The sequence below is a fragment of the Medicago sativa genome, chromosome 4 (genome assembly GCF_051527215.1).
Source record: "Medicago sativa cultivar Bolivia chromosome 4, Bolivia_mono, whole genome shotgun sequence".
Taxonomy (NCBI): Eukaryota; Viridiplantae; Streptophyta; class Magnoliopsida; order Fabales; family Fabaceae; genus Medicago; species Medicago sativa.
Window position 1 is genome coordinate 51,193,283 of NC_140752.1, and position 19,494 is coordinate 51,212,776.

Here is a 19,494-nt window from a genome sequence, read left to right on the forward strand (position 1 = left end):
GAAGTATTCGGAAGACTTAAATTTTCCTTCTATAAAATCAGTGTTGTAGGTGAACACTATACATCAGTTATAAATTGCTCTCAATCAATCCTATATTTCCTTGTGAAAAATAACATACCGCAAAGCTTTTCTTTCTTTCTAATTTACAAGATGGGAGACATCCTTTATTTAGGCAACAAACATAGATCCTGTCATATTTCAGAAACTATTAATGTAAGTTAATATTATTTTATTCCATTGAAACTCAATTATATTACTATTAATTGTATTTATTTATTTGTAGAACGAAGACCAACATTACCTTCGAGTTCGCTGTCATCGTAAGATTTCCCCGGCGCCCCCAACCATTGAAGATAGCTTAAGGACAGCCGGATTGTGGGACTTTACTAAGTTAAACAAATACAACGTTGATAATCGTTTAATTGCCGCGTTGTGTGAAAGATGGAGGCCGGAGACACACACGTTTCTTTTTCCATCAGGCGAGTGTACAATAACGTTGGAAGACGTTCATATGCTCCTTGGTTTAAAGATTAACGGTGAACCGGTTACCGGGAAAACGGAAGTTGGGTGGGAGATTGTTGAACCAATTTTAGGAAGTAAGCCAATGAATACTCGACATGACGGGAAGAGTATAAAATTATCATGGCTTGAAGATTATGTCAATGGTGTTGGTATGGCAGGTCCCCCCACGACTCTAAATATGTTTAGAGCCTATGTCTTATACTTGATAGGCTCTCGAATAATGCCTAATATTAGTGGTAACCTTGTACATTTATCATTTTTGCAATTGTTGGATAAATCACCTGAGGAGGTTGGACAATACAGCTGGGGTTCAGCTTGTTTGGTCACGCTATATAGATCCTTGTGTGACGCCGCAATATATGGCACTAGCGACATGCCTGGGTGCACAATTCTCTTACAAGCATGGGCGTGGTCAAGAATGTCATGCTTAGCTCCCGTGCCCAGACAAACACCACAAGCTGATACACAACTTCCGTTGGCAAATATGTAAGTAAAATAAATGTTATTTTTTATTAGTTTTTAAATACATTTATCCAGCCTATGTTAACTATAACATTTTAAAAATTAATTAGATGGCTAGCACATGGTAATAAATTCGTGGAACATCCTCGGCATAATCTCGTATCTATACGTTCAAAAATTGACACCATGACATATGATCAGGTATTACATTTTTTTGTGTGATTGCTTTTTAGTCAACAATTGAAGACTAATATTCATTATATTTAAACAGTTCTCCTGGAGGCCTTATCTCAAATTCCATTACAACAACGAAGAAGAAAGCCAGATATGGTCTGCCAACACATATCTCATCAATTTTCAGATAGTCGAGAGGCATCAAACGGACAGAGTTCGGCTTCAATTTGGCTTACCACAATATCCACCTGCCTTACCAGATAATTTGAAAGCTTTCCACAAAATTAATTTGACAAAAGATAAAATTAAAGGCTCGTGGAGAGATAAGCATCATCGTCAAGTCCAAAACTGGAACCAACGACATCAATTAGCACTTCAGGGCATTCGGTATAACCATGAGGTTTATCCAAATCGTCAATATTTTGCATGGTATTGGGAATTTTTCGGAAATCATCTGTGGCTTTCTAGAGATGTATTATTGACAAACCCAAGGCAAGCATGTGCAAGAATTTTACCACAATTGTCGTGTGACTATCCTGCAGTGCCAGAAACCTATACGGTGCCAGATGAAAATATGTGGTCAAATACACCTCCAACATACAACCAATTCATGACACCTCCACCCACTAACTTTGACCAAAGCTTTAACCCATCCACCAACTACAACTACAACCAAACTTACCAATCACCTCCACAACCCACAAACGAAATCTTATATAACACCCCAATCCCATATCCAACCTATTCTCAACAAAGTCATCATGGAGAAAGCTCCCGAACATCAAACTATTCATTTGATGACTACAATCCAACTCAGTACACCACACAAACCAGTTATCCAGACCAATCACAGTACTCCTCGTTCAACCTACCAACCCCCCCACACATTGTAAACTATCCCCAAACAAACTACGCACCTCATTGGACAAATTCACAAACTAATACTATAGAAAGTCTGGCAGCAGGGTTTAATGACGATGACTTCGTTAACGAAATCTGGACCAACTCAGCTCCACAAGTGCAAAATGAAGTCGCTATGGAAACTAATGATGATGCTGAAATTCCTGATGAGGATGTGGAACAGGAAGAAGATGAGGAAGAGGAAGAGGAAGAGGAAGAGCAAAATCAACGACCCGTACGAACTAAAAAAGATAAATTATGTGCTACGGGAGGTCATAGTTTACATTGGCGTAAATGGTTGCCGAGGAGAAAGTAGTTTTTGTTTTTATTTCGTATGAATAAAATAATTAGTGTTTTAAAATTAATAAATTAATATTTATTATCATTAATTTTCATTTATTATTATTTGTGTTTTAAATAAACAAATAATGGCAAAAAAAAACGGTTATATTAGGAGAAATTGTCCGAGTATAAATAACCGATAGTTAATAACGTTATGTATTATGCGTTCAAATAAATTAATATGTTTTTATTTATTATTAAACAAATAAATTAATATTTATTTATAAAAAATAAAAAAACGAAAAAAAAAAAGATATATTCATTCCCGCCATTTCAAATGGCGGTACTGAAAAAAAAAAATAAAAAAAAAAGACAAAACCTGCAGCGACGTGACGGCCGTCAGAAAGACGGCTCATTCCCGCCATTTGAAACGGCGGGACTGCACAAAACGACAAAAAAAAAACCCCCAAAAATTGAAAGTGGGTCATTTCTGTATTTTTTTTTAATAGGGGGTCAACTTTGGAATTTTTTTGGCAAACAGGGTCGGAAAAAAAAAAATTCGCATTTGTCACAAAAAAATTGCAAATTTGGTTTGATTGTACATTGCTTCAGAAGGCCCCATACGCCACTACCCTTGTAGCATTACATCATGGTCATTATTTGATTTCAATTTCCCTCTCCCCACACTATCAGAAATTCAATATACTGTAGCTACAGAAAACATCAATGCTATTGAATTGTATTCATGGTGATGCTGAAATTTTTAGTGTATTTGGAACTCTGAATTCTGGAATTTAAGTAGTGTATCCTACTCAAATCTTTCAAAAAAGGAAAATAGTGAGCTGGAAATTGTTCTAATTTTTATTTTTTTTATATATGTAATCTATAACATAAAACTAAATATTGTAAGAAAAAAAAGATGCAAATGCTAACTTGTTTATTCAATGTTGTAAAAAGTTTAATAATTTATATATATATATATATATTTTAGTTCCTTAACTTGTGACCCAAGACACAAGTTAGGACAAACAATTATATTAAATAGGGTTAAATATGTTTTTGATCCCTGTAAAATTAGGACCTTTTAAGTTTAGTCCCTACTTAATTTTGATGGTTCTTTTAGTCCTTAAATTTTTTTTCTGCACTCAGTATTAGTCCTTCCTCAATTCAAATTTGTTTAATTTATGCTTAAACTTTTGAGCTTTTGAACAATTTTTTGCATACGTGTTAAGAACATTACTAAAAGCTCATCTGCAAAAAATTGTCACAAAATTTGATTTCTACGTCTAGATTTTGTTAATTTTATCTTTAACTTTTGCCGTTTTAAAAAATTCATATTTAATTCGTTTCATGTTAAAAAATTCTGAATTTTAGTAGATGAACCTTTCATAGTGTTCTAAACTTGTCTCAAAAAAACCGTTCAAAAATTTAAGAGTTTAAGGATAATTAAACAAACTTTGTTGTAACAGGGACGGAAATTAGAAGTAATTTTTTTTGTAGGGACTAAAAGATCTATTAAAATTAAATAAGAACTAAACTTAAATGTTCCAAATTTTATAGGGATAAAAACATATTTAACCCTATTAAATATATTGTTCAATCACTTGAATTATTTTGAAGGTTAGAATATATTTTGCAAAACTATTTGCCGATTTGGAATCTTGTCAATTTAGAAAATGGAAACGTGCAATGTACTATGATAATGATAAATATCTTGCATCAGTTTGCAGATTTTTACAACTGGATAGAATTTTACAACTGGATTGAAGGATTAAATTTACCATATTTGTGGATTTGCGTGACTCCCGGCTTTCTCTACGTCATCATGAAAAGGGCCTCAACTACGAACCGTGCAATCATTGTACAGTACGGGAGATGATTTATCTTCGAAATTTTTTATACATCATACATTTTTTTTTGAAGGATTTATACATCATACATTTTTATACATCATACATAAATTTTGAAATACATTAAAAAAAATGTGTTATTTGGATAACTTTTGACACAAATACAAGACATTGTATTTGTCGGACTTCAGTCATGTGATTGTACCTTGCCTTGAGATTGAAATAATTCTAAACGAACATTCAAAGTCTATACTACCACACACATATAGAAGTCTATTCAATTTTATAACGTGATTTGAATCAAGGTGAGATATATTTAAGAAAATATACTAACAAACAAATTTAGAGTTAGTTCATAAGGATTACTTATATGAATTTCTTTCTTCCAATATGCAATTTAAGTCACAATGTCATAGCCAATATGATGAGGTACTAGCTTGTTAACCGTTGATAGGGCCAAACCGCAAGTGCACGGCCTATCGAAGTAATAGTAGTAAGAAGAGTATCGTTCCGCTATGGAGTTGTGAATTCAATTAACTTTTAGAGAATGATTAGAAGGGAGAAAAGTTTATAAAAAGGGGGTTTAATTGCTGAAAGTAAATAACAATAATATAAAAGTGTCTTGGGATTATCGGTTCATCATAATAACAAATCTTTCACTAGACAAGACTTTAACTTCTAATTCCATGGTTTATACCTTAATTTCTAAAGACCGGTTTCCCTTTAGCCCCTCACTTTTCCGATGAAAGTCCGGTGAGAGTTTACCTGTAGTAACCAAGCCTATTTCGCTGACTTGATTACTAGAAGATGCTTATAAGGATTGAAACTACTTGTGTCTCAATAATTGCAAAGACTATTTCGCTGCCTTGCAATTATTGTCTAGATTCACTTGTTCCAACTTCAAAGCTCCGCTCTCGCTTTATGAATTGATGTTTGGGATGATGGATTAACGATTATCAAACCCTCCGCTTTCGCTTCCACAGTTTGATAATTGTTAATCAACGTTAAAACGGTGAATCAAAATTAGAAATTAGGGTTACATAGAAATTAGGGTTTAAGCTTGGTTCGTTAGGATTATGTCATTAGACTTTTCCAACAATCCCAAGACAAAGAAGAGTCTACTCACTAACGTTCATTGTAGACATGGGGGAAGAAGAGAGAAAGCAATAAAGTAAAAGAACAATAATATAAAAGTGAACTTTTATTCCAACAACAAAAGATGAATGTTTATGATGGAGTGCTACTCTATTTATAGCTTTACAATTGACGTAGAAACTAAGAAACTAAAAGGGCAAAATAGTAAAGCTGCAACAGGGTAACTTGGGCTTGAAGAAAAAGCAGCAAAAGTGGCCTCTGGAGGTGGCACGGCCGTGCCACATGTTGGCACTGGCCGTGCCAAGCTTCTGACTTGGTGGGAACATATTTTTGTTCCGTATCTTCGTATTTTCGCACTGTATTTGCTCCAATCCTCTTTCTTTTGCTCCAAGACACCTTCCACCATATATTCGTTCCTAAAATATAATAAAAAGCAATTTAAAGTAAAATATTCAAAAAGGAAATAAAATGCAATAAAATAAAATCAAATTTTAAATAAAACTAAACTAAATAATGCAATAAAATAGACTAATTAATGACTCATCAAACCCCCCCACACTTGAATCTTTGCTTGTCCTCAAGCAAAAGGCAATAGACATAGCAGCAACAAAAGATTAATCTTGGCAATATTAAGAACATATGTCTCAAAAGAAAGGTTTTGCTTCAAGTACACTAATTACAATTTCAAACATTCCTCATGAACCTATTCTACCCAACATCAAGTCTCAAGTGAGTGTGTGTGTGTGCAGTCCAACCCTTTTCTTGCTCCTGTATAAGACAGATATTATGAGGAACAGATTATATCCCTAATGCTAAAGTAACCGAGAAAAGTCCTTTCTTCATTTCATATAAGAGTGATGGGAATTTAAGTTAAAATTAGATTATATTAACAATTAAGCACAAGGGGCTGCAGATGCTTAGGGGCTATCTATCCTCGTAGGAAGTCTTCTCGGATGTAATTGTCCTTTCCCCCTAGATTCAAAATCACCCTAAGCAGTGCTGCAAAATTTTCTTTTATTTCATCTCCGCGTAGGAAGTCTTTTTGGATGTAGTTGTCCTTTCCCCTTAGCATTGATGAATTTGTTTTAATTTAAGTTCAAATTAGGGAGTCACCACCACAATTAGGAAGTTAGGGATTGTCCTTTCCCCCACATGTTGGTGCCATTCTCCCGCCCCATTTAACTTTAACAATTAAGAGAATATAACAATATAGCACAATTGATTAATTTCCCACACAAACTTATACTACTTTTACTCTGAAGACTTGAAAGGGTCTAAGTTAACATTAAAGATAGAACATGCTCCTTAAAATACCTATTCATACACTTGCTCAAAGATTGCAACCGGGTGCTTTTCTCATTGGAGAATTTTCACAATAAAACAAGATATGGGTATAGCAAGAACAAAAGAAACACAAGAAACTACTTTCATGTACAAGAAACAACCTTTAATGAAGAGACAAAACAAAAAATTTTATGCCATATTTTACATTAAAAACAAGCTACTAATTATGCCTTTCACTTTAAAAACAAAACTAAAGAATAAAGTTCAAGGGAGTTTGGACACCTCGACTCTAGACACTTTAAGAGAGAAGGGAAGAGAGGAAGAGGAAAGCTCACAGTTTATAGAGCTTCATAAGGAAGACCTTGGAGTTGTAGGTGTTGCAACATCCGGCGGAGCATCTCATTATTTTCTTGAGTTAAGCGGTTGCCCCTTTGAACATCGTTCCTTAGTCCAGCGATTTCAACACCTTGCCTTTGTTGCTCGGTGCTCACTCTTTCAACTTCATTGTGAATCCATGCCCATCTTTGATCTTCATTGAGCTCACCGGCTTCATGGTCATGGTACTCTCTCTCATGGTGCAAGTTAGCACCTTCTTCTTCCTCTTGGTGCAATGTAGCACCTTCTCCCGCATCATGAGCTTGCTCACCAAGAACCTGTACATCATCAACATACAACCAATTCTCTTCCACCTCGGTGGTAGTCCGAGATGGATTAGGAAGTAAAAACATAATAGGCACATTTAGCTTGAGTTGGTAATGGAGAGGTGGACGACGTTTAATGAAATTCATAGCAATGAGGGTTTCCCTATTGAGCCTATTGTTTCCCTCAATTGGTTTGATCCCCTAATCCTCACTCACCCCAAAACACCTAGCTATGTATGTAATGATGCCACCCACCACTATGTCGCCCTTGCCGGCTGGTCTAGTACCTACAAAGTCTAGGTAATCAATCAAATAGAAGCAAGTGTTGACGGGGTGGTTATAGAGCATTGCCCATAACATGAACACCTCATCGGTTCTAGTGTTTCCTAGCTCGGTTCGACCCCAAATAGTGCAACCCATTACCCGTTGAAGGTACCTAAGGACCGGGTTGTGAATGTTGCTAGCTTTGTTGGACCTAGAGACAAAAGATGTAAGGCCGGTGATACGCTCCCAAAAGGCAGCTGGGTCGTAGTTATCTGGTTTTAAACTATCATCCCAATGATCATGGATATATCCCTCATTAGCAAAACCTAAGGCATCACAAAAGTGCTGAAGAGACATATTATAATCAACATTCATTAACCGGAAAACAACTCTATGATTGGGGTTATCAAAATTCAGCTTATCTTTGGTAAAAACAATTGAGCTTAAAAATTCATAAGTGAAATTCTCATAACCCCTCATAGGTGTGAGCATATCAGTCCAACCTAGCCTTCCTATTAACCTAAAAACATCATCTCTAAGCCCTAGCACATTCAAATCATATGAATCAGGATATCTAGAGGGATGTAATGTTTTAGAAGTAAGAATTTTGTAACTGTCCCTTTGCTTGTTGTCCTTGAACTGGATTCCATGATTCTTGACTTGTGCTTGCTTCTTTGAGGGAGGACCGGAAGAGCTTGCTGGTTCCTTACCACTTCTTCTTGAAGCCATTTGACCCTTGTTTGAATTGGTTTGAAGGTTTAGGGTTTGGGAAGATTTGCTGGAAAGGATTGGTTTAGGGTTGGTGTGTAAGTAAGGTTTATGAGTTTAGTTATGGAGATTTGTTGAGAATTTGTGGTGTTTGGGTTAGGTTTTGAAAGATTAGGGTTTTGGTGAATTATGAGTTTGGGTGGATGAAAGTTGTTTTTGATTGGTGGTTTGTGGTTTGGGTGAAGTTTGTGATTGATTGGAAGAATTGAATTGGTTTGATGGAGTTTTGATGAAGATATGAAGGTTTGAAGATGGATGGTTATGGAGGTTTTAGAGAGAAGTTTGAAGGTAGAGAGAGGTTTGTGTTTGAGAATGAATGGAGAAGAAGAGAAAAAAAATGGGGTTATACTACACTAGAGATCGGGCACGGCCGTGCCAACATTCTGACTTCATCACCAAATTTTTGGTTGAAAACCTGGCACGGCCGTGCCAGCCTTAGCACGGGCCGTGCCATCTCTCTGGTCAAGGGGACTTCAAAATTTTTCAATTTCTTCGAATTACACTCGGACAATTACCTACTTAAAACAAAGAAAAACAAACAAAACAAAGCAATTAAATGTGTGGGTTGCCTCCCACGAAGTGCTCTTTTATTGTCATTAGCTTGACGGTCAATAGGTTTCTCTATCCTATACCCAATCTTTCACAAAGGGACAATGGCAGCAAACTGACACTATCTCCCAAGTCACACATGGCTCTTTCTATTTTCTCTGATCCTATGACACATGGTATGGAATAACGCTCTGGATCCTTAAGTTTAGATGGCAACTTATTTTGAATTATTTCAATTAGTTTCCTAAACTGCTCATCTAACTTAGACTCATCAAACCCTTGTGGTAAAGGAGTGTTTGGATTATATGGTGGTGGAATGTTAAGCTTTTCACTCTCTACTACAACTTTATCACTGTTTGGTTTTTCACTCTCTACCCCAACCTCAATTGTCTTGGTTTCTACAACAGGGTCCTCTAATTTCTTATCATCCCTAAGTGTAATAGAATTTATCGGGCCTTTGTGGTTGGTTTCAGTTTGACTCGGGAAGACTCCGGAGGGTTGTGGGGAAGAGGTTACTTGTTGGGCTACTTGAGGGATTTGAGCCTCAAGCATTTTGTTGTGAGTAAAAAGAGAATCCACTCTATTGAGAGAGTCATTCAAAATTCCAGCTTTGACTTTAAACTCTTGGTTATGCCTGATGTTATCTAATTCAAAATTTTCTATCAAAAGTTCCAAGTCGGATTTTTGAGGGACTCCTTGGTTGATAAAAACAGGTGGTGTTGTTTGTTGTCCAAAATTTTTTTGACGGTTTTGAAAATAAATTTGACTATTCCTAAACCCTTGGTTAAATTGAGCAACTTGCTCAGGATTTCTAACAACACTACCTAGTTGACATTCAACACCGGTATGACCAAATATTCCATAAACTCTTGAAGGAGGCAAAACAGGGGGTAGAAGTCCATTAATAGTAGTTTTGAGCCATGCCTGAAATCAAAACAGTTAAAAGATAGAAGAGGAATAAATAAATAAATAAATTAAGACAGAGAGAGAGAGAGAGAGAGAGAGAAAGAAAGATATTTTTTTATTTTTTATAAATATATATATATATATATATATATATATATATATTTGAAACAAATATAAAACGAAAATAAAATAAAATAGAATAAAATAAAGATTTTTTTTTTGGTCTAACCACTATTAAAAAGTTAATCAAATTACAACAACTCCCCGGCAACGGCGCCAAAAACTTGATAGGGCCAAACCGCAAGTGCACGGCCTATCGAAGTAATAGTAGTAAGAAGAGTATCGTTCCGCTAGGGAGTTGTGAATTCAATTAACTTTTAGAGAATGATTAGAAGGGAGAAAAGTTTATAAAAAGGGGGTTTAATTGCTGAAAGTAAATAACAATAATATAAAAGTGCCTTGGGATTATCGGTTCATCATAATAACAAATCTTTCACTAGACAAGACTTTAACTTCTAATTCCATGGTTTATACCTTAATTTCTAAAGACCGGTTTCCCTTTAGCCCCTCACCTTTCCGATGAAAGTCCGGTGAGAGTTTACCTCTAGTAACCAAGCCTATTTCGCTGACTTGATTACTAGAAGATGCTTATAAGGATTGAAACTACTTGTGTCTCAATAATTGCAAAGACTATTTCGCTGCCCTTGCAATTATTGTCTAGATTCACTTGTTCCAACATCAAAGCTCCACTCTCGCTTTATGAATTGATGTTTGGGATGATGGATTAACGATTATCAAACCCTCCGCTTTCGCTTCCACAGTTTGATAATTGTTAATCCACGTTAAAACGGTGAATCTAAATTAGAAATTAGGGTTACATAGAAATTAGGGTTTAAGCTTGGTTCGTTAGGATTATGTCATTAGACTTTTCCAACAATCCTAAGACAAAGAAGAGTCTACTCACTAACGTTCATTGTAGACATGGGGAAGAAGAGAGAAAGCAATAAAGTAAAAGAACAATAATATAAAAGTGAACTTTTATTCCAAGAACAAAAGATGAATGTTTATGATGGAGTGCTACTCTATTTATAGCTTTACAATTGACTTAGAAACTAAGAAACTAAAAGGGCAAAACAGTAAAGCTGCAACATGGTAACTTGAGCTTGAAGAAAAAGCAGCAAAAGTGGCCTCTGGAGGTGGCACGGCCGTGCCACATGTTGGCACTGGCCGTGCCAAGCTTCTGACTTGGTGGGAACATATTTTTGTTCCGTATTTTCGTATTTTCGCACTGTATTTGCTCCAGTCCTCTTTCTTTTGCTCCAAGACACCTTCCACCATATATTCGTTCCTAAAATATAATAAAAAGCGATTTAAAGTAAAATATCAAAAAAGGAAATAAAATGCAATAAAATCAAATCAAATCTTAAATAAAACTAAACTAAATAATGCAATAAAATAGACTAATTAATGACTCATCAACCGTTTATTCTATTATTTTTTTAAGAGACAAAACTTTTGTTTTTGGCTCTTGTTTTTCTAATTTTTTTTGTAGACCTTTTTTTTATGTTTTATCTACATTTTTCTTTTGATAACCAAGTTCTACTAGTACCCCACCCCCAAAATTAAAATGTTAATTACAAATAGAAACCCCAAACTAAAAAATGATATTAGTATTTGGCGGCTTGAGAGGCCACAAATCTTTGTAACCAGGGTAGATGGGTAGAGTAACTTGGGGTAGCCAAGGCTACCCCTTTTTCTGAAAATTATTTTAATAATTTATTGTATTTTTATATTTGCCTACTCTGATAATATAGATTTAACTAATTGAAATAAGTCTATTCGTAAATAATCAGTAGAATTTAGAAAGAAATAAAATTATCATTTGACATATTCAATCCTTATAGTAACTATAATCAAAGCTTTGTCACAGGAAAAATTGCCAAGTAAAGATTTATAAAACTATATTTTAATTTTTCTTTAAATTTACGCCCTCACGTAGAGTTCCTGCTAACTTCGCCACAATTTGTAACTAGGTCATATCTAACTGTTTGGAGGCATGCATATGGTTACTAGAAATCCCTGATTTATGGCTGCTTTTGGACACTAGAAATAACTGAAATTCTTCTAGTGTACTTATTTCCTTAGAAAAATTACACCATCAAGTTTGAGTGAATCAAACTTTGGAAAACAAAATGATTTGCCCATTGAGGAACTGATGGAGGCAACAATATGGTGGAAGGTGCTCTGGTACGGTGGCGACAAGTCTTCACGGTGGGACGAAAGGTGCCTGCAGGCACGTTAGTACTTCGATTTCACCGTCCTTGCAGATTCTCTTAAGGGCTGGGGCAGATTAATTCCCACCTCTTTGAACTATGTGTTTAAACACTCGTGGAGAATCGTTTCTCGTGATGAATTTAGGGGAGTATAGTCATCGAAACGGGCCCGTAGGCTCTTCTTTTTATCGACGTCTCCATGTCATTTGTCTTCATTCCCATTGTCGGATTGCTTGTTTTTAAGCGCCACTTAAGCTAGTCTCTTTTCTTCGTAGTTAATGTATGGTTGAAAACGGGTTAGTAGATCGCTCATGTCCCTTGCTGCCTTGAGGCCCAACTCTTCTTTGAACTTACAGTCATCGTGAAGGTTGTTTTTTAAGATAAAGCATTTCAAACTGTCTTGCACACCATGAACCTCCACTCCTTCGCGAGTAAATATTTCAACGTACTCCCTTAGGGTTTCTTTCTTCTCTTGGACAATAGCGTTCAGTGTAAAGCCCTCCTTGATTATTTAATTAGTTTTACTGAGTTTTAGCATTTAATTATATGTGGTTTATGTGATTTATGAGATTTACATGATTTATATGATTTTTACATGATTTATAAGATGTACGTGATTTATGTGATTTTTAGAGATGTTATGAGCGTTGTGACCTATTTTATTATTAAATAAAATAAGATTTGAAAATAAAATAATTATTGAGATGTGGGGCTGTTTTATAAATTTAGAGAGTTTAGTGGTTAAGAGGAAATAGAAAGAATAGAAGAGGTGTTATAAATAGAGAAGTTAGGTTTAGAGAAAGACATAACGTACGATCAGTTTTTGGTGAAAAAGGGAGAAAAGTCAAGAGAAGAAGAGAGAACCCTAGAGGCTGCCGATTTCATCTGTTATAAGGTAAGGGTGAGACTATCTTTCACTAATATTAAATCTGTAAATCATTAGGTTGCATCTAACATGCTTTAGGATGAGTTTGTGTGATTATGAGGAATTAGGTTTTGAGTGAGAATTGATGATTATATGATGGAGAACCAATGAATTGATGTAAGAATCATGTACAGACCTTAGATAATCCATAAGGTGATGTTTAGAAGTTGTTTTGAGGTTAGAACCATGTGATTAGGTGAAAATTCGAGAAAAACTGAATTCTGCCCGAGCCTGACATTCATCGCTCGCAACCGCGAGCAGCATAGCTCGCATCGCGAGCAAGAACATCATCGCTCGCCTCGCAAGCAATATCGCTCGCCACTGCAAGCAGAACCAACTTACTCGCCACTGCGAGCAAATTAACTCACCTCACGAGCAACCCATTTTGAGAGTCCAGTGAGCATGCTTCGTTCACCACCGCGAGCAATTCCACTCGCCACTGCGAGCAACTGGTGCATTTTGCCTAAAATATTTTCTTGCAATTTTTCGCACACGTAGCCTTGAGGTGACCTTTAGTAGGAAATGTAAGTTATTAAGAGGTTGTGAACTGTCCAAGAAGTCCAAAATACAATGACTAAGATTATCAATGATGTAATATTGTTATTTATGCACTATATGTGTTATTTATGATGCTTATGTTGGTGCGATGTTTAAGATGTTGTTAATTATCATTTGAGGCTGTTATGTGATGATGTTGTTATGATATGAATTTACAAGTGCTGCATATGTTGTTGATGATCTTTATTAAGATTTAAATGTCGGTCTAAGTCAAGAAGTTATAAGATGTTCATGAAGTTTCTAAGACATAAGATGTTGAGTCCATGCATACTCATTTAAAGATGAGGGCTCATGCCCTGAAGCTTTTGCTCAACCAGAGACGAGGGCTTATGCCCTAGGAGCTTTTGCTCAATAGCGACGAGGGCTTATGCCCTAGGAGTATATTTATGCTCATAAGCGATGAGGGCTTATGCCCTAGATTGGTACCACATGTATTGCATTTTCATGATGATTTAAGATGATTTAAGACGATAAAAGTTGCATAGACGAGTCTAGATGCATTGTCGAGTCGAGTTGTAAGTTGTGATGTTTAAACGGAGTAACTAATGATGAAATATTTGGATGATGTTATGTGACGATGATTATGACTGTTATGTGATGATATATTGTTAAGATGAATTGATGTTAACTATGTGTTTGAAAATACTTGTTGAATTATAAGATGTTTATGTTGTTAAATGTAATTCATGTTGTTTGAGAAATCTCACCCCTTCTACTTGAAAATGTTGCTCTTCGTATGGGTAACTTGCAGGTAATCAAGATTAGGCGTGGTCGTGAGTAGACTCCTCACAAGTGTGCCCTTAGGTGCTCTGATACGTAACGGGATAGGAGTCTTGACATGTCTTCTATTCCTTACGTATTGTTTTATGAAACTTTTAATGAAGTCGTTAGATTGAACTGATTATGATGTTTTATACTATTTATGAGACTTTTATGATGAGGCCATATGTGCCAAAGACTATTTTTAGATGTTGAATAATTCCGCTGTAAGATATTGAGTACTTTGTTGATCGAATTTTTGGAAGGATAAATTATTATTTATTCATTTTTGATTTTTATGAAATGTGACATTCCGTTTAAGATGAAATTACTCTGATTTTATTACGAAATTTTTATGTTGGGGAAACGGGGTGTTACAATTGGTATCAGAGCAGGTCGGTCCTTCCGGCCAAGTAGTTGAGTTGAGTAGTGTCAATTAACAGTTGGAATACCATTATTATGTTGTTCTGATTGTTGTGTGTTGTGTAGAGAACTAAGATGGCTGGAAGAAATGATGCTGCTATTGTTGCTGCGTTGGAAGCTGTAGCTCAAGCTGTGGGGCAACATCCTAATGCTAATGCTGGTGCTGGTGCTAATGCTGAAGTAAGAATGTTGGAGACTTTCCTAAGGAATCATCCCCCTACTTTTAAAGGAAGGTACGACCCTGATGGAGCTCAGACGTGGCTCAAAGAGATTGAGAGAATCTTCCATGTTATGCAATGTACGGACGATCAGAAGGTGCGTTTTGGTACGCACATGCTGGCTGAGGAAGCTTCTACCTGTTTTAGAGCTAGATGGTGCAGTTGTTACTTAGGCTGTGTTTAGGAGAGAGTTCCTAGACAGGTACTTTCTAGAGGATGTTCGCGGGAAGAAAGAGATCGAGTTCCTTGAGCTAAAACAAGGAAACATGTCAGTGATTGATTACGCTGCTAAGTTTGTGGAGTTAGCTACATTTTATCCGCACTACACCCCTGAGAATGCTGAGTTTTCCAAGTGCATCAAGTTTGAGAATGGTTTGCGTGCTGACATCAAGCGAGCCATTGGTTACCGAAAGATCCGTGACTTTTCTGAGCTGGTGAGCAATTGCAGGATTTATGAAGAGGATACTAGAGCTCATTACAAGATTGTGAATGAGAGGAAAGGCAAGGGTCAGCAGAGTCGTCCTAAAACTTATAGTGCCCCAGCTGATAAGGGCAAATAAAGAGTTAATGATGAGAGGAGACCTAAGAAGAAAGAAGTTCCTGTTGTGATTGTCTGCTATAATTGTGGTGAGAAAGGCCACAAGAGTAATGCTTGTACTAGAGAGGTGAAACGGTGTTTCCGTTGTGGTAAGAAGGGGCATACTAGTATTGAATGCAAGTTTGATGATGTTGTGTGTTTTAACTGCAATGAAGAAGGACATATTGGTTCGCAATGCAAGAAGCCTAAGAAGGCTCAGACTACTGGAAGTGTTTTTGCTTTGGCTGGTACTCAAACAGAGAACGAGGATCGCTTGATCAGAGGTACTTGTTATATTGATAGTAAACCTTATGTTGCTATTATTGACACTGGTGCTATGCATTATTTTATTGCTAAAGATTGTGCTTCTAAGTTGGGTCTTGTTATGTCAAATATGAATGGAGAGATGATTGTCGAAACTCCAGCTAAGGGTTCGGTGACTACTTCTCTTGTTTGTTCAAGATGTCCTTTGTTTATGTTTGGTAGAGACTTTGAAATTGATTTGGTTTGTTTACCTTTGACTGGAATGGATGTAATCCTTGGTATGTGTGACACCCTAAATCCCAATTAATAATTATTGCTATTATTTAATTAAAAATAGAGTTTGATTCGCAGCGGAAAGTGTCAAATAAAAACTTCTCTAATGATATAGGAATTCTTCCACAAAATTTAGGATATCACATTGACTCATAACAAACATAATTCATATTTCACTTCATTAAAAATTATAGTAATAATAACATCGAATCTTTTTCTTTTGAAAATATTTCATTTTACATCATAGACAATGGTTTTCTTGCACAAAATTAAATAAGTAAGCATATCCCTTTTCCCGTGTCACTATCAGAGCGGTGCTTTTCCCCAAGATAACCGACGACACAAGACAAGTCCTCACGAAAGGCATGCACTTGACTCCAAGACTCATAACCTATATAACTACGGTTTCGCAACCGCAGGGCCAAGCCAGCAAACACAAACAGCGAAGGGGTGAGTTTCGAGAACATGTAATAGTATAAAAAAATGAGAAGAACACGTAAGCAATTAAGTCAAAGTCGTTTCACATCACAACATAATATTCATAACCTTGAAGAATATACTATATCATCTCAATCTATATTAGTAGAAAATATCATTACAACTTAAGAACCAAAAAAAAACTTCACAAACACAATGTCACAATTCAATTCCAACTAGTCACAACACATGTAGTCACCAATAACCATCTTCATAAGAACATCAACAAATAATCACCTTCATCGTCTCACACAATTACATTAATAGACATCACAAAGTAATTCGTTAAAACATCACAACTTAACAACTTGACTCGACAACACGACTCAACTTGACAATGCACTCTTAACAACTTAACAACTTAAATCATCGTGAAACTTCTTGATATGCAAATGCATGTGGTACCATTCAACAACATATATGAGCGTAATTAGGCTCTTCAACAAGTGAGCATAAAGCTGCCGGGCTTAAAGCCCCCAACGTATTTGAGCACAAGGCTGCCGGGCCTAAAGCCCCCAACTTTAATGAGTATGCAAGGGACTCAACTCCTACAACTTAGACATCTTGAACTTCTTAAACAACTTATATGATTCCAATAAATTGGACGACTTCTTACGACTTCACAACTTAGACCGACACTTACAACTTTATGACATAAATGGTCAACAGCATCAAACGACAAACATCAACATCTTAAACATCGCGTCAATATAAGCATCATAAATAACACATATTTAAATCACACATCTTCCAAATAGCACTTCATTATATAACACATCTTTAAATAGCATCATTATCAAATACACATCATTAAATAGCACTTGAGTTATACATCATCAATTAACACATCATTTTCACATCATCAAATAATTCACAAATTACACTTAGTCAAATAATACATCAACTATACTTCTTAAATATCACATCTTTAAATCATATACATCTTCAAATATCACATAGTCAAATAATATATTTCATTTACACATCTTAAAATAATACATTTAGCACTATGGTATCCAAGACAAATCTATAAGGAGAATAAATCTTATTTCAAACACATTCAGAGATAGTAAGAATAATTTCAATTATTATCTCTATAAAATCACTTAAAAAAAATAAACTATTATTTATACTAGGCATACGGCACCACTACAATTCCAACTTCTAATACATAACATCACATCTATATCAATCATTAAATAAGTCATCAATCTAAATAGTTGCAGCAAATCAAGCATAAACACTCACAAATTTATCCATGGCTTCAAATACCACATATTCACATAATTTAAATCAAGCAACACCTTAATAATGTTTCTAATTCTTCTTTTAACCTCCCACATCTAAATTTGCACATTAATTAATTATTCTCTCAAAGGGCTACAACCGTCGCGGTGAGCCCCGAATGAACTTTGGGAAATACGGCTTTCCCGTTCATCCCAATTAATTTACACTCATGATCTCGAACTCTTCTCTCTCACCCCATACCTGGTTTGACGATCCCTTGTGTCACAAGGAAAATAATTAGAACTCAGCAACCGCGAAAAAACTCAGCAACCACCGAAAGTAGCAGTGCACAACCAATAATTTAAATAGCTTGTGGACAGGATCATATAGTCAACGAAATACGGCGTCGTGGGGAAATCTGAACTAGGGAGAAAATATATGTCGACTTGCAAATTGTCTCTCGTAATTTAAGGACAATAGGTAGGCAATTGTACTGGAATTTGGGTATTGACTATGTTGATAATTGAGTGAAAAGAAGCGACGGTACAAGAAGAAAAGGAATTAGGTTTTCATATGCTAGGGATCCATATATGTATATATATACACGAAGGAATATAGAATTTGGGTGAAGCGTGACAACCACTTCACTCCTTTGGCTCACGTTTTATTTTATTTTTTTCTATTTTTTTTATTGGCAGCATAAATCATCAATATTTATATATAATAAAACCATTGATAACCATCGTATTATTATACTAATGATTATATTGGTTCAAAAACTTATATTCTAAAGAAATTTATTTATAGAAAATTAGTTTTGTATCATAATCTAATTAATTAGTAAGGAAACGCATATAAAATGTTCACACCAAACATACACACATATAAAGAAAGTTAATCACACAAATATTATGTTATTCATATATACTCATACTTATAAATATTAATAACAATTTTGGGGTGTTACAGTATGAACTGGTTGGAGTACAACCATGTTCATATTAATTGTTTTAGTAAGTCGGTGTAATCCTTGATGTTTTCATTGATGGCGTCTTTGTCCATTGAGAATCAAGCAGTGATTGATAGGTTGCAAGTGGTGTGCGATTTCCCTGAAGTCTTTCCTGATGAAATTCCTGATGTGCCGCCAGAGAGGGAAGTCGAATTTACAATTGATCTTATTCCGGGAACGAAGCATATGTCTATGACAACTTACCGTATGTCAGTGTCTGAGTTGGTTGAGTTGAAGAAACAGTTGGAGGATTTGCTAGATAAGAAGTTTATAAGACCGAGTGTTTCACCTTGGGGAGCGCCGGTGTTGCTGGTGAAGAAGAAAGACGGTAGTATGAGGTTGTGCATTGATTATCGACAGTTAAATAAAGTGACGATAAAGAACGGGTATCCACTTCCGGGAATTGACGATTTGATGGATCAGTTAGTGGGTGCACGTGTGTTTAGCAAGATTCACTTGAGATCAGGTTATCACCAGATTAAAGTGAAAGATGAAGATATGCAGAAGACAACTTTTGGAAAGCGATATGGACACTATGAATATAAGGTGATGCCTTTCGGTGTTAGTAATGCACCTGGTGTGTTTATGGAGTATATGAATCGCATTTTTCACGCGTTTTTGGATCGTTTTGTGGTAGTATTCATCGATGATATTTTGATATACTCAAAGTCTGAAGAAGAGCATGCTAAGCATCTGAAGATTGTTTTGCAAGTGCTGAAAGAGAAGAAGCTTTATGCTAAGTTGTCTAAGTGTGAATTCTGGTTGAAGGAGGTAAGTTTTCTTGGCCATGTTATTTCTGGTAGTGGTGTTGCAG

The 19,494-nt window shown here is 35.7% G+C and overlaps 1 protein-coding gene and 1 long non-coding RNA gene across 2 annotated transcripts; one reads left to right on the top strand and one right to left on the bottom strand.

Moving 5' to 3' along the window:
- Positions 1-357: 357 nt before the first annotated feature.
- On the top strand, positions 358-2,451 carry LOC146929668 (serine/threonine-protein phosphatase 7 long form homolog). Its single transcript, XM_085701469.1, has 3 exons — positions 358-1,008; positions 1,095-1,185; positions 1,256-2,451. Exons 1-3 carry the CDS (start codon positions 512-514, stop codon positions 2,372-2,374), a joined length of 1,707 nt encoding a protein of 568 aa, XP_085557595.1. The 5' UTR covers positions 358-511; the 3' UTR covers positions 2,375-2,451.
- A 13,661-nt stretch (positions 2,452-16,112) lies between these two features.
- On the bottom strand, positions 16,113-17,990 carry LOC146929669 (uncharacterized). The gene is made up of 2 exons (XR_015006100.1): positions 17,933-17,990; positions 16,113-16,366 (listed from the first exon to the last, which is right to left on the bottom strand). It is a non-coding gene; the product is annotated as an uncharacterized LOC146929669 (long non-coding RNA).
- Between the last annotated feature and the right edge of the window lie 1,504 nt (positions 17,991-19,494).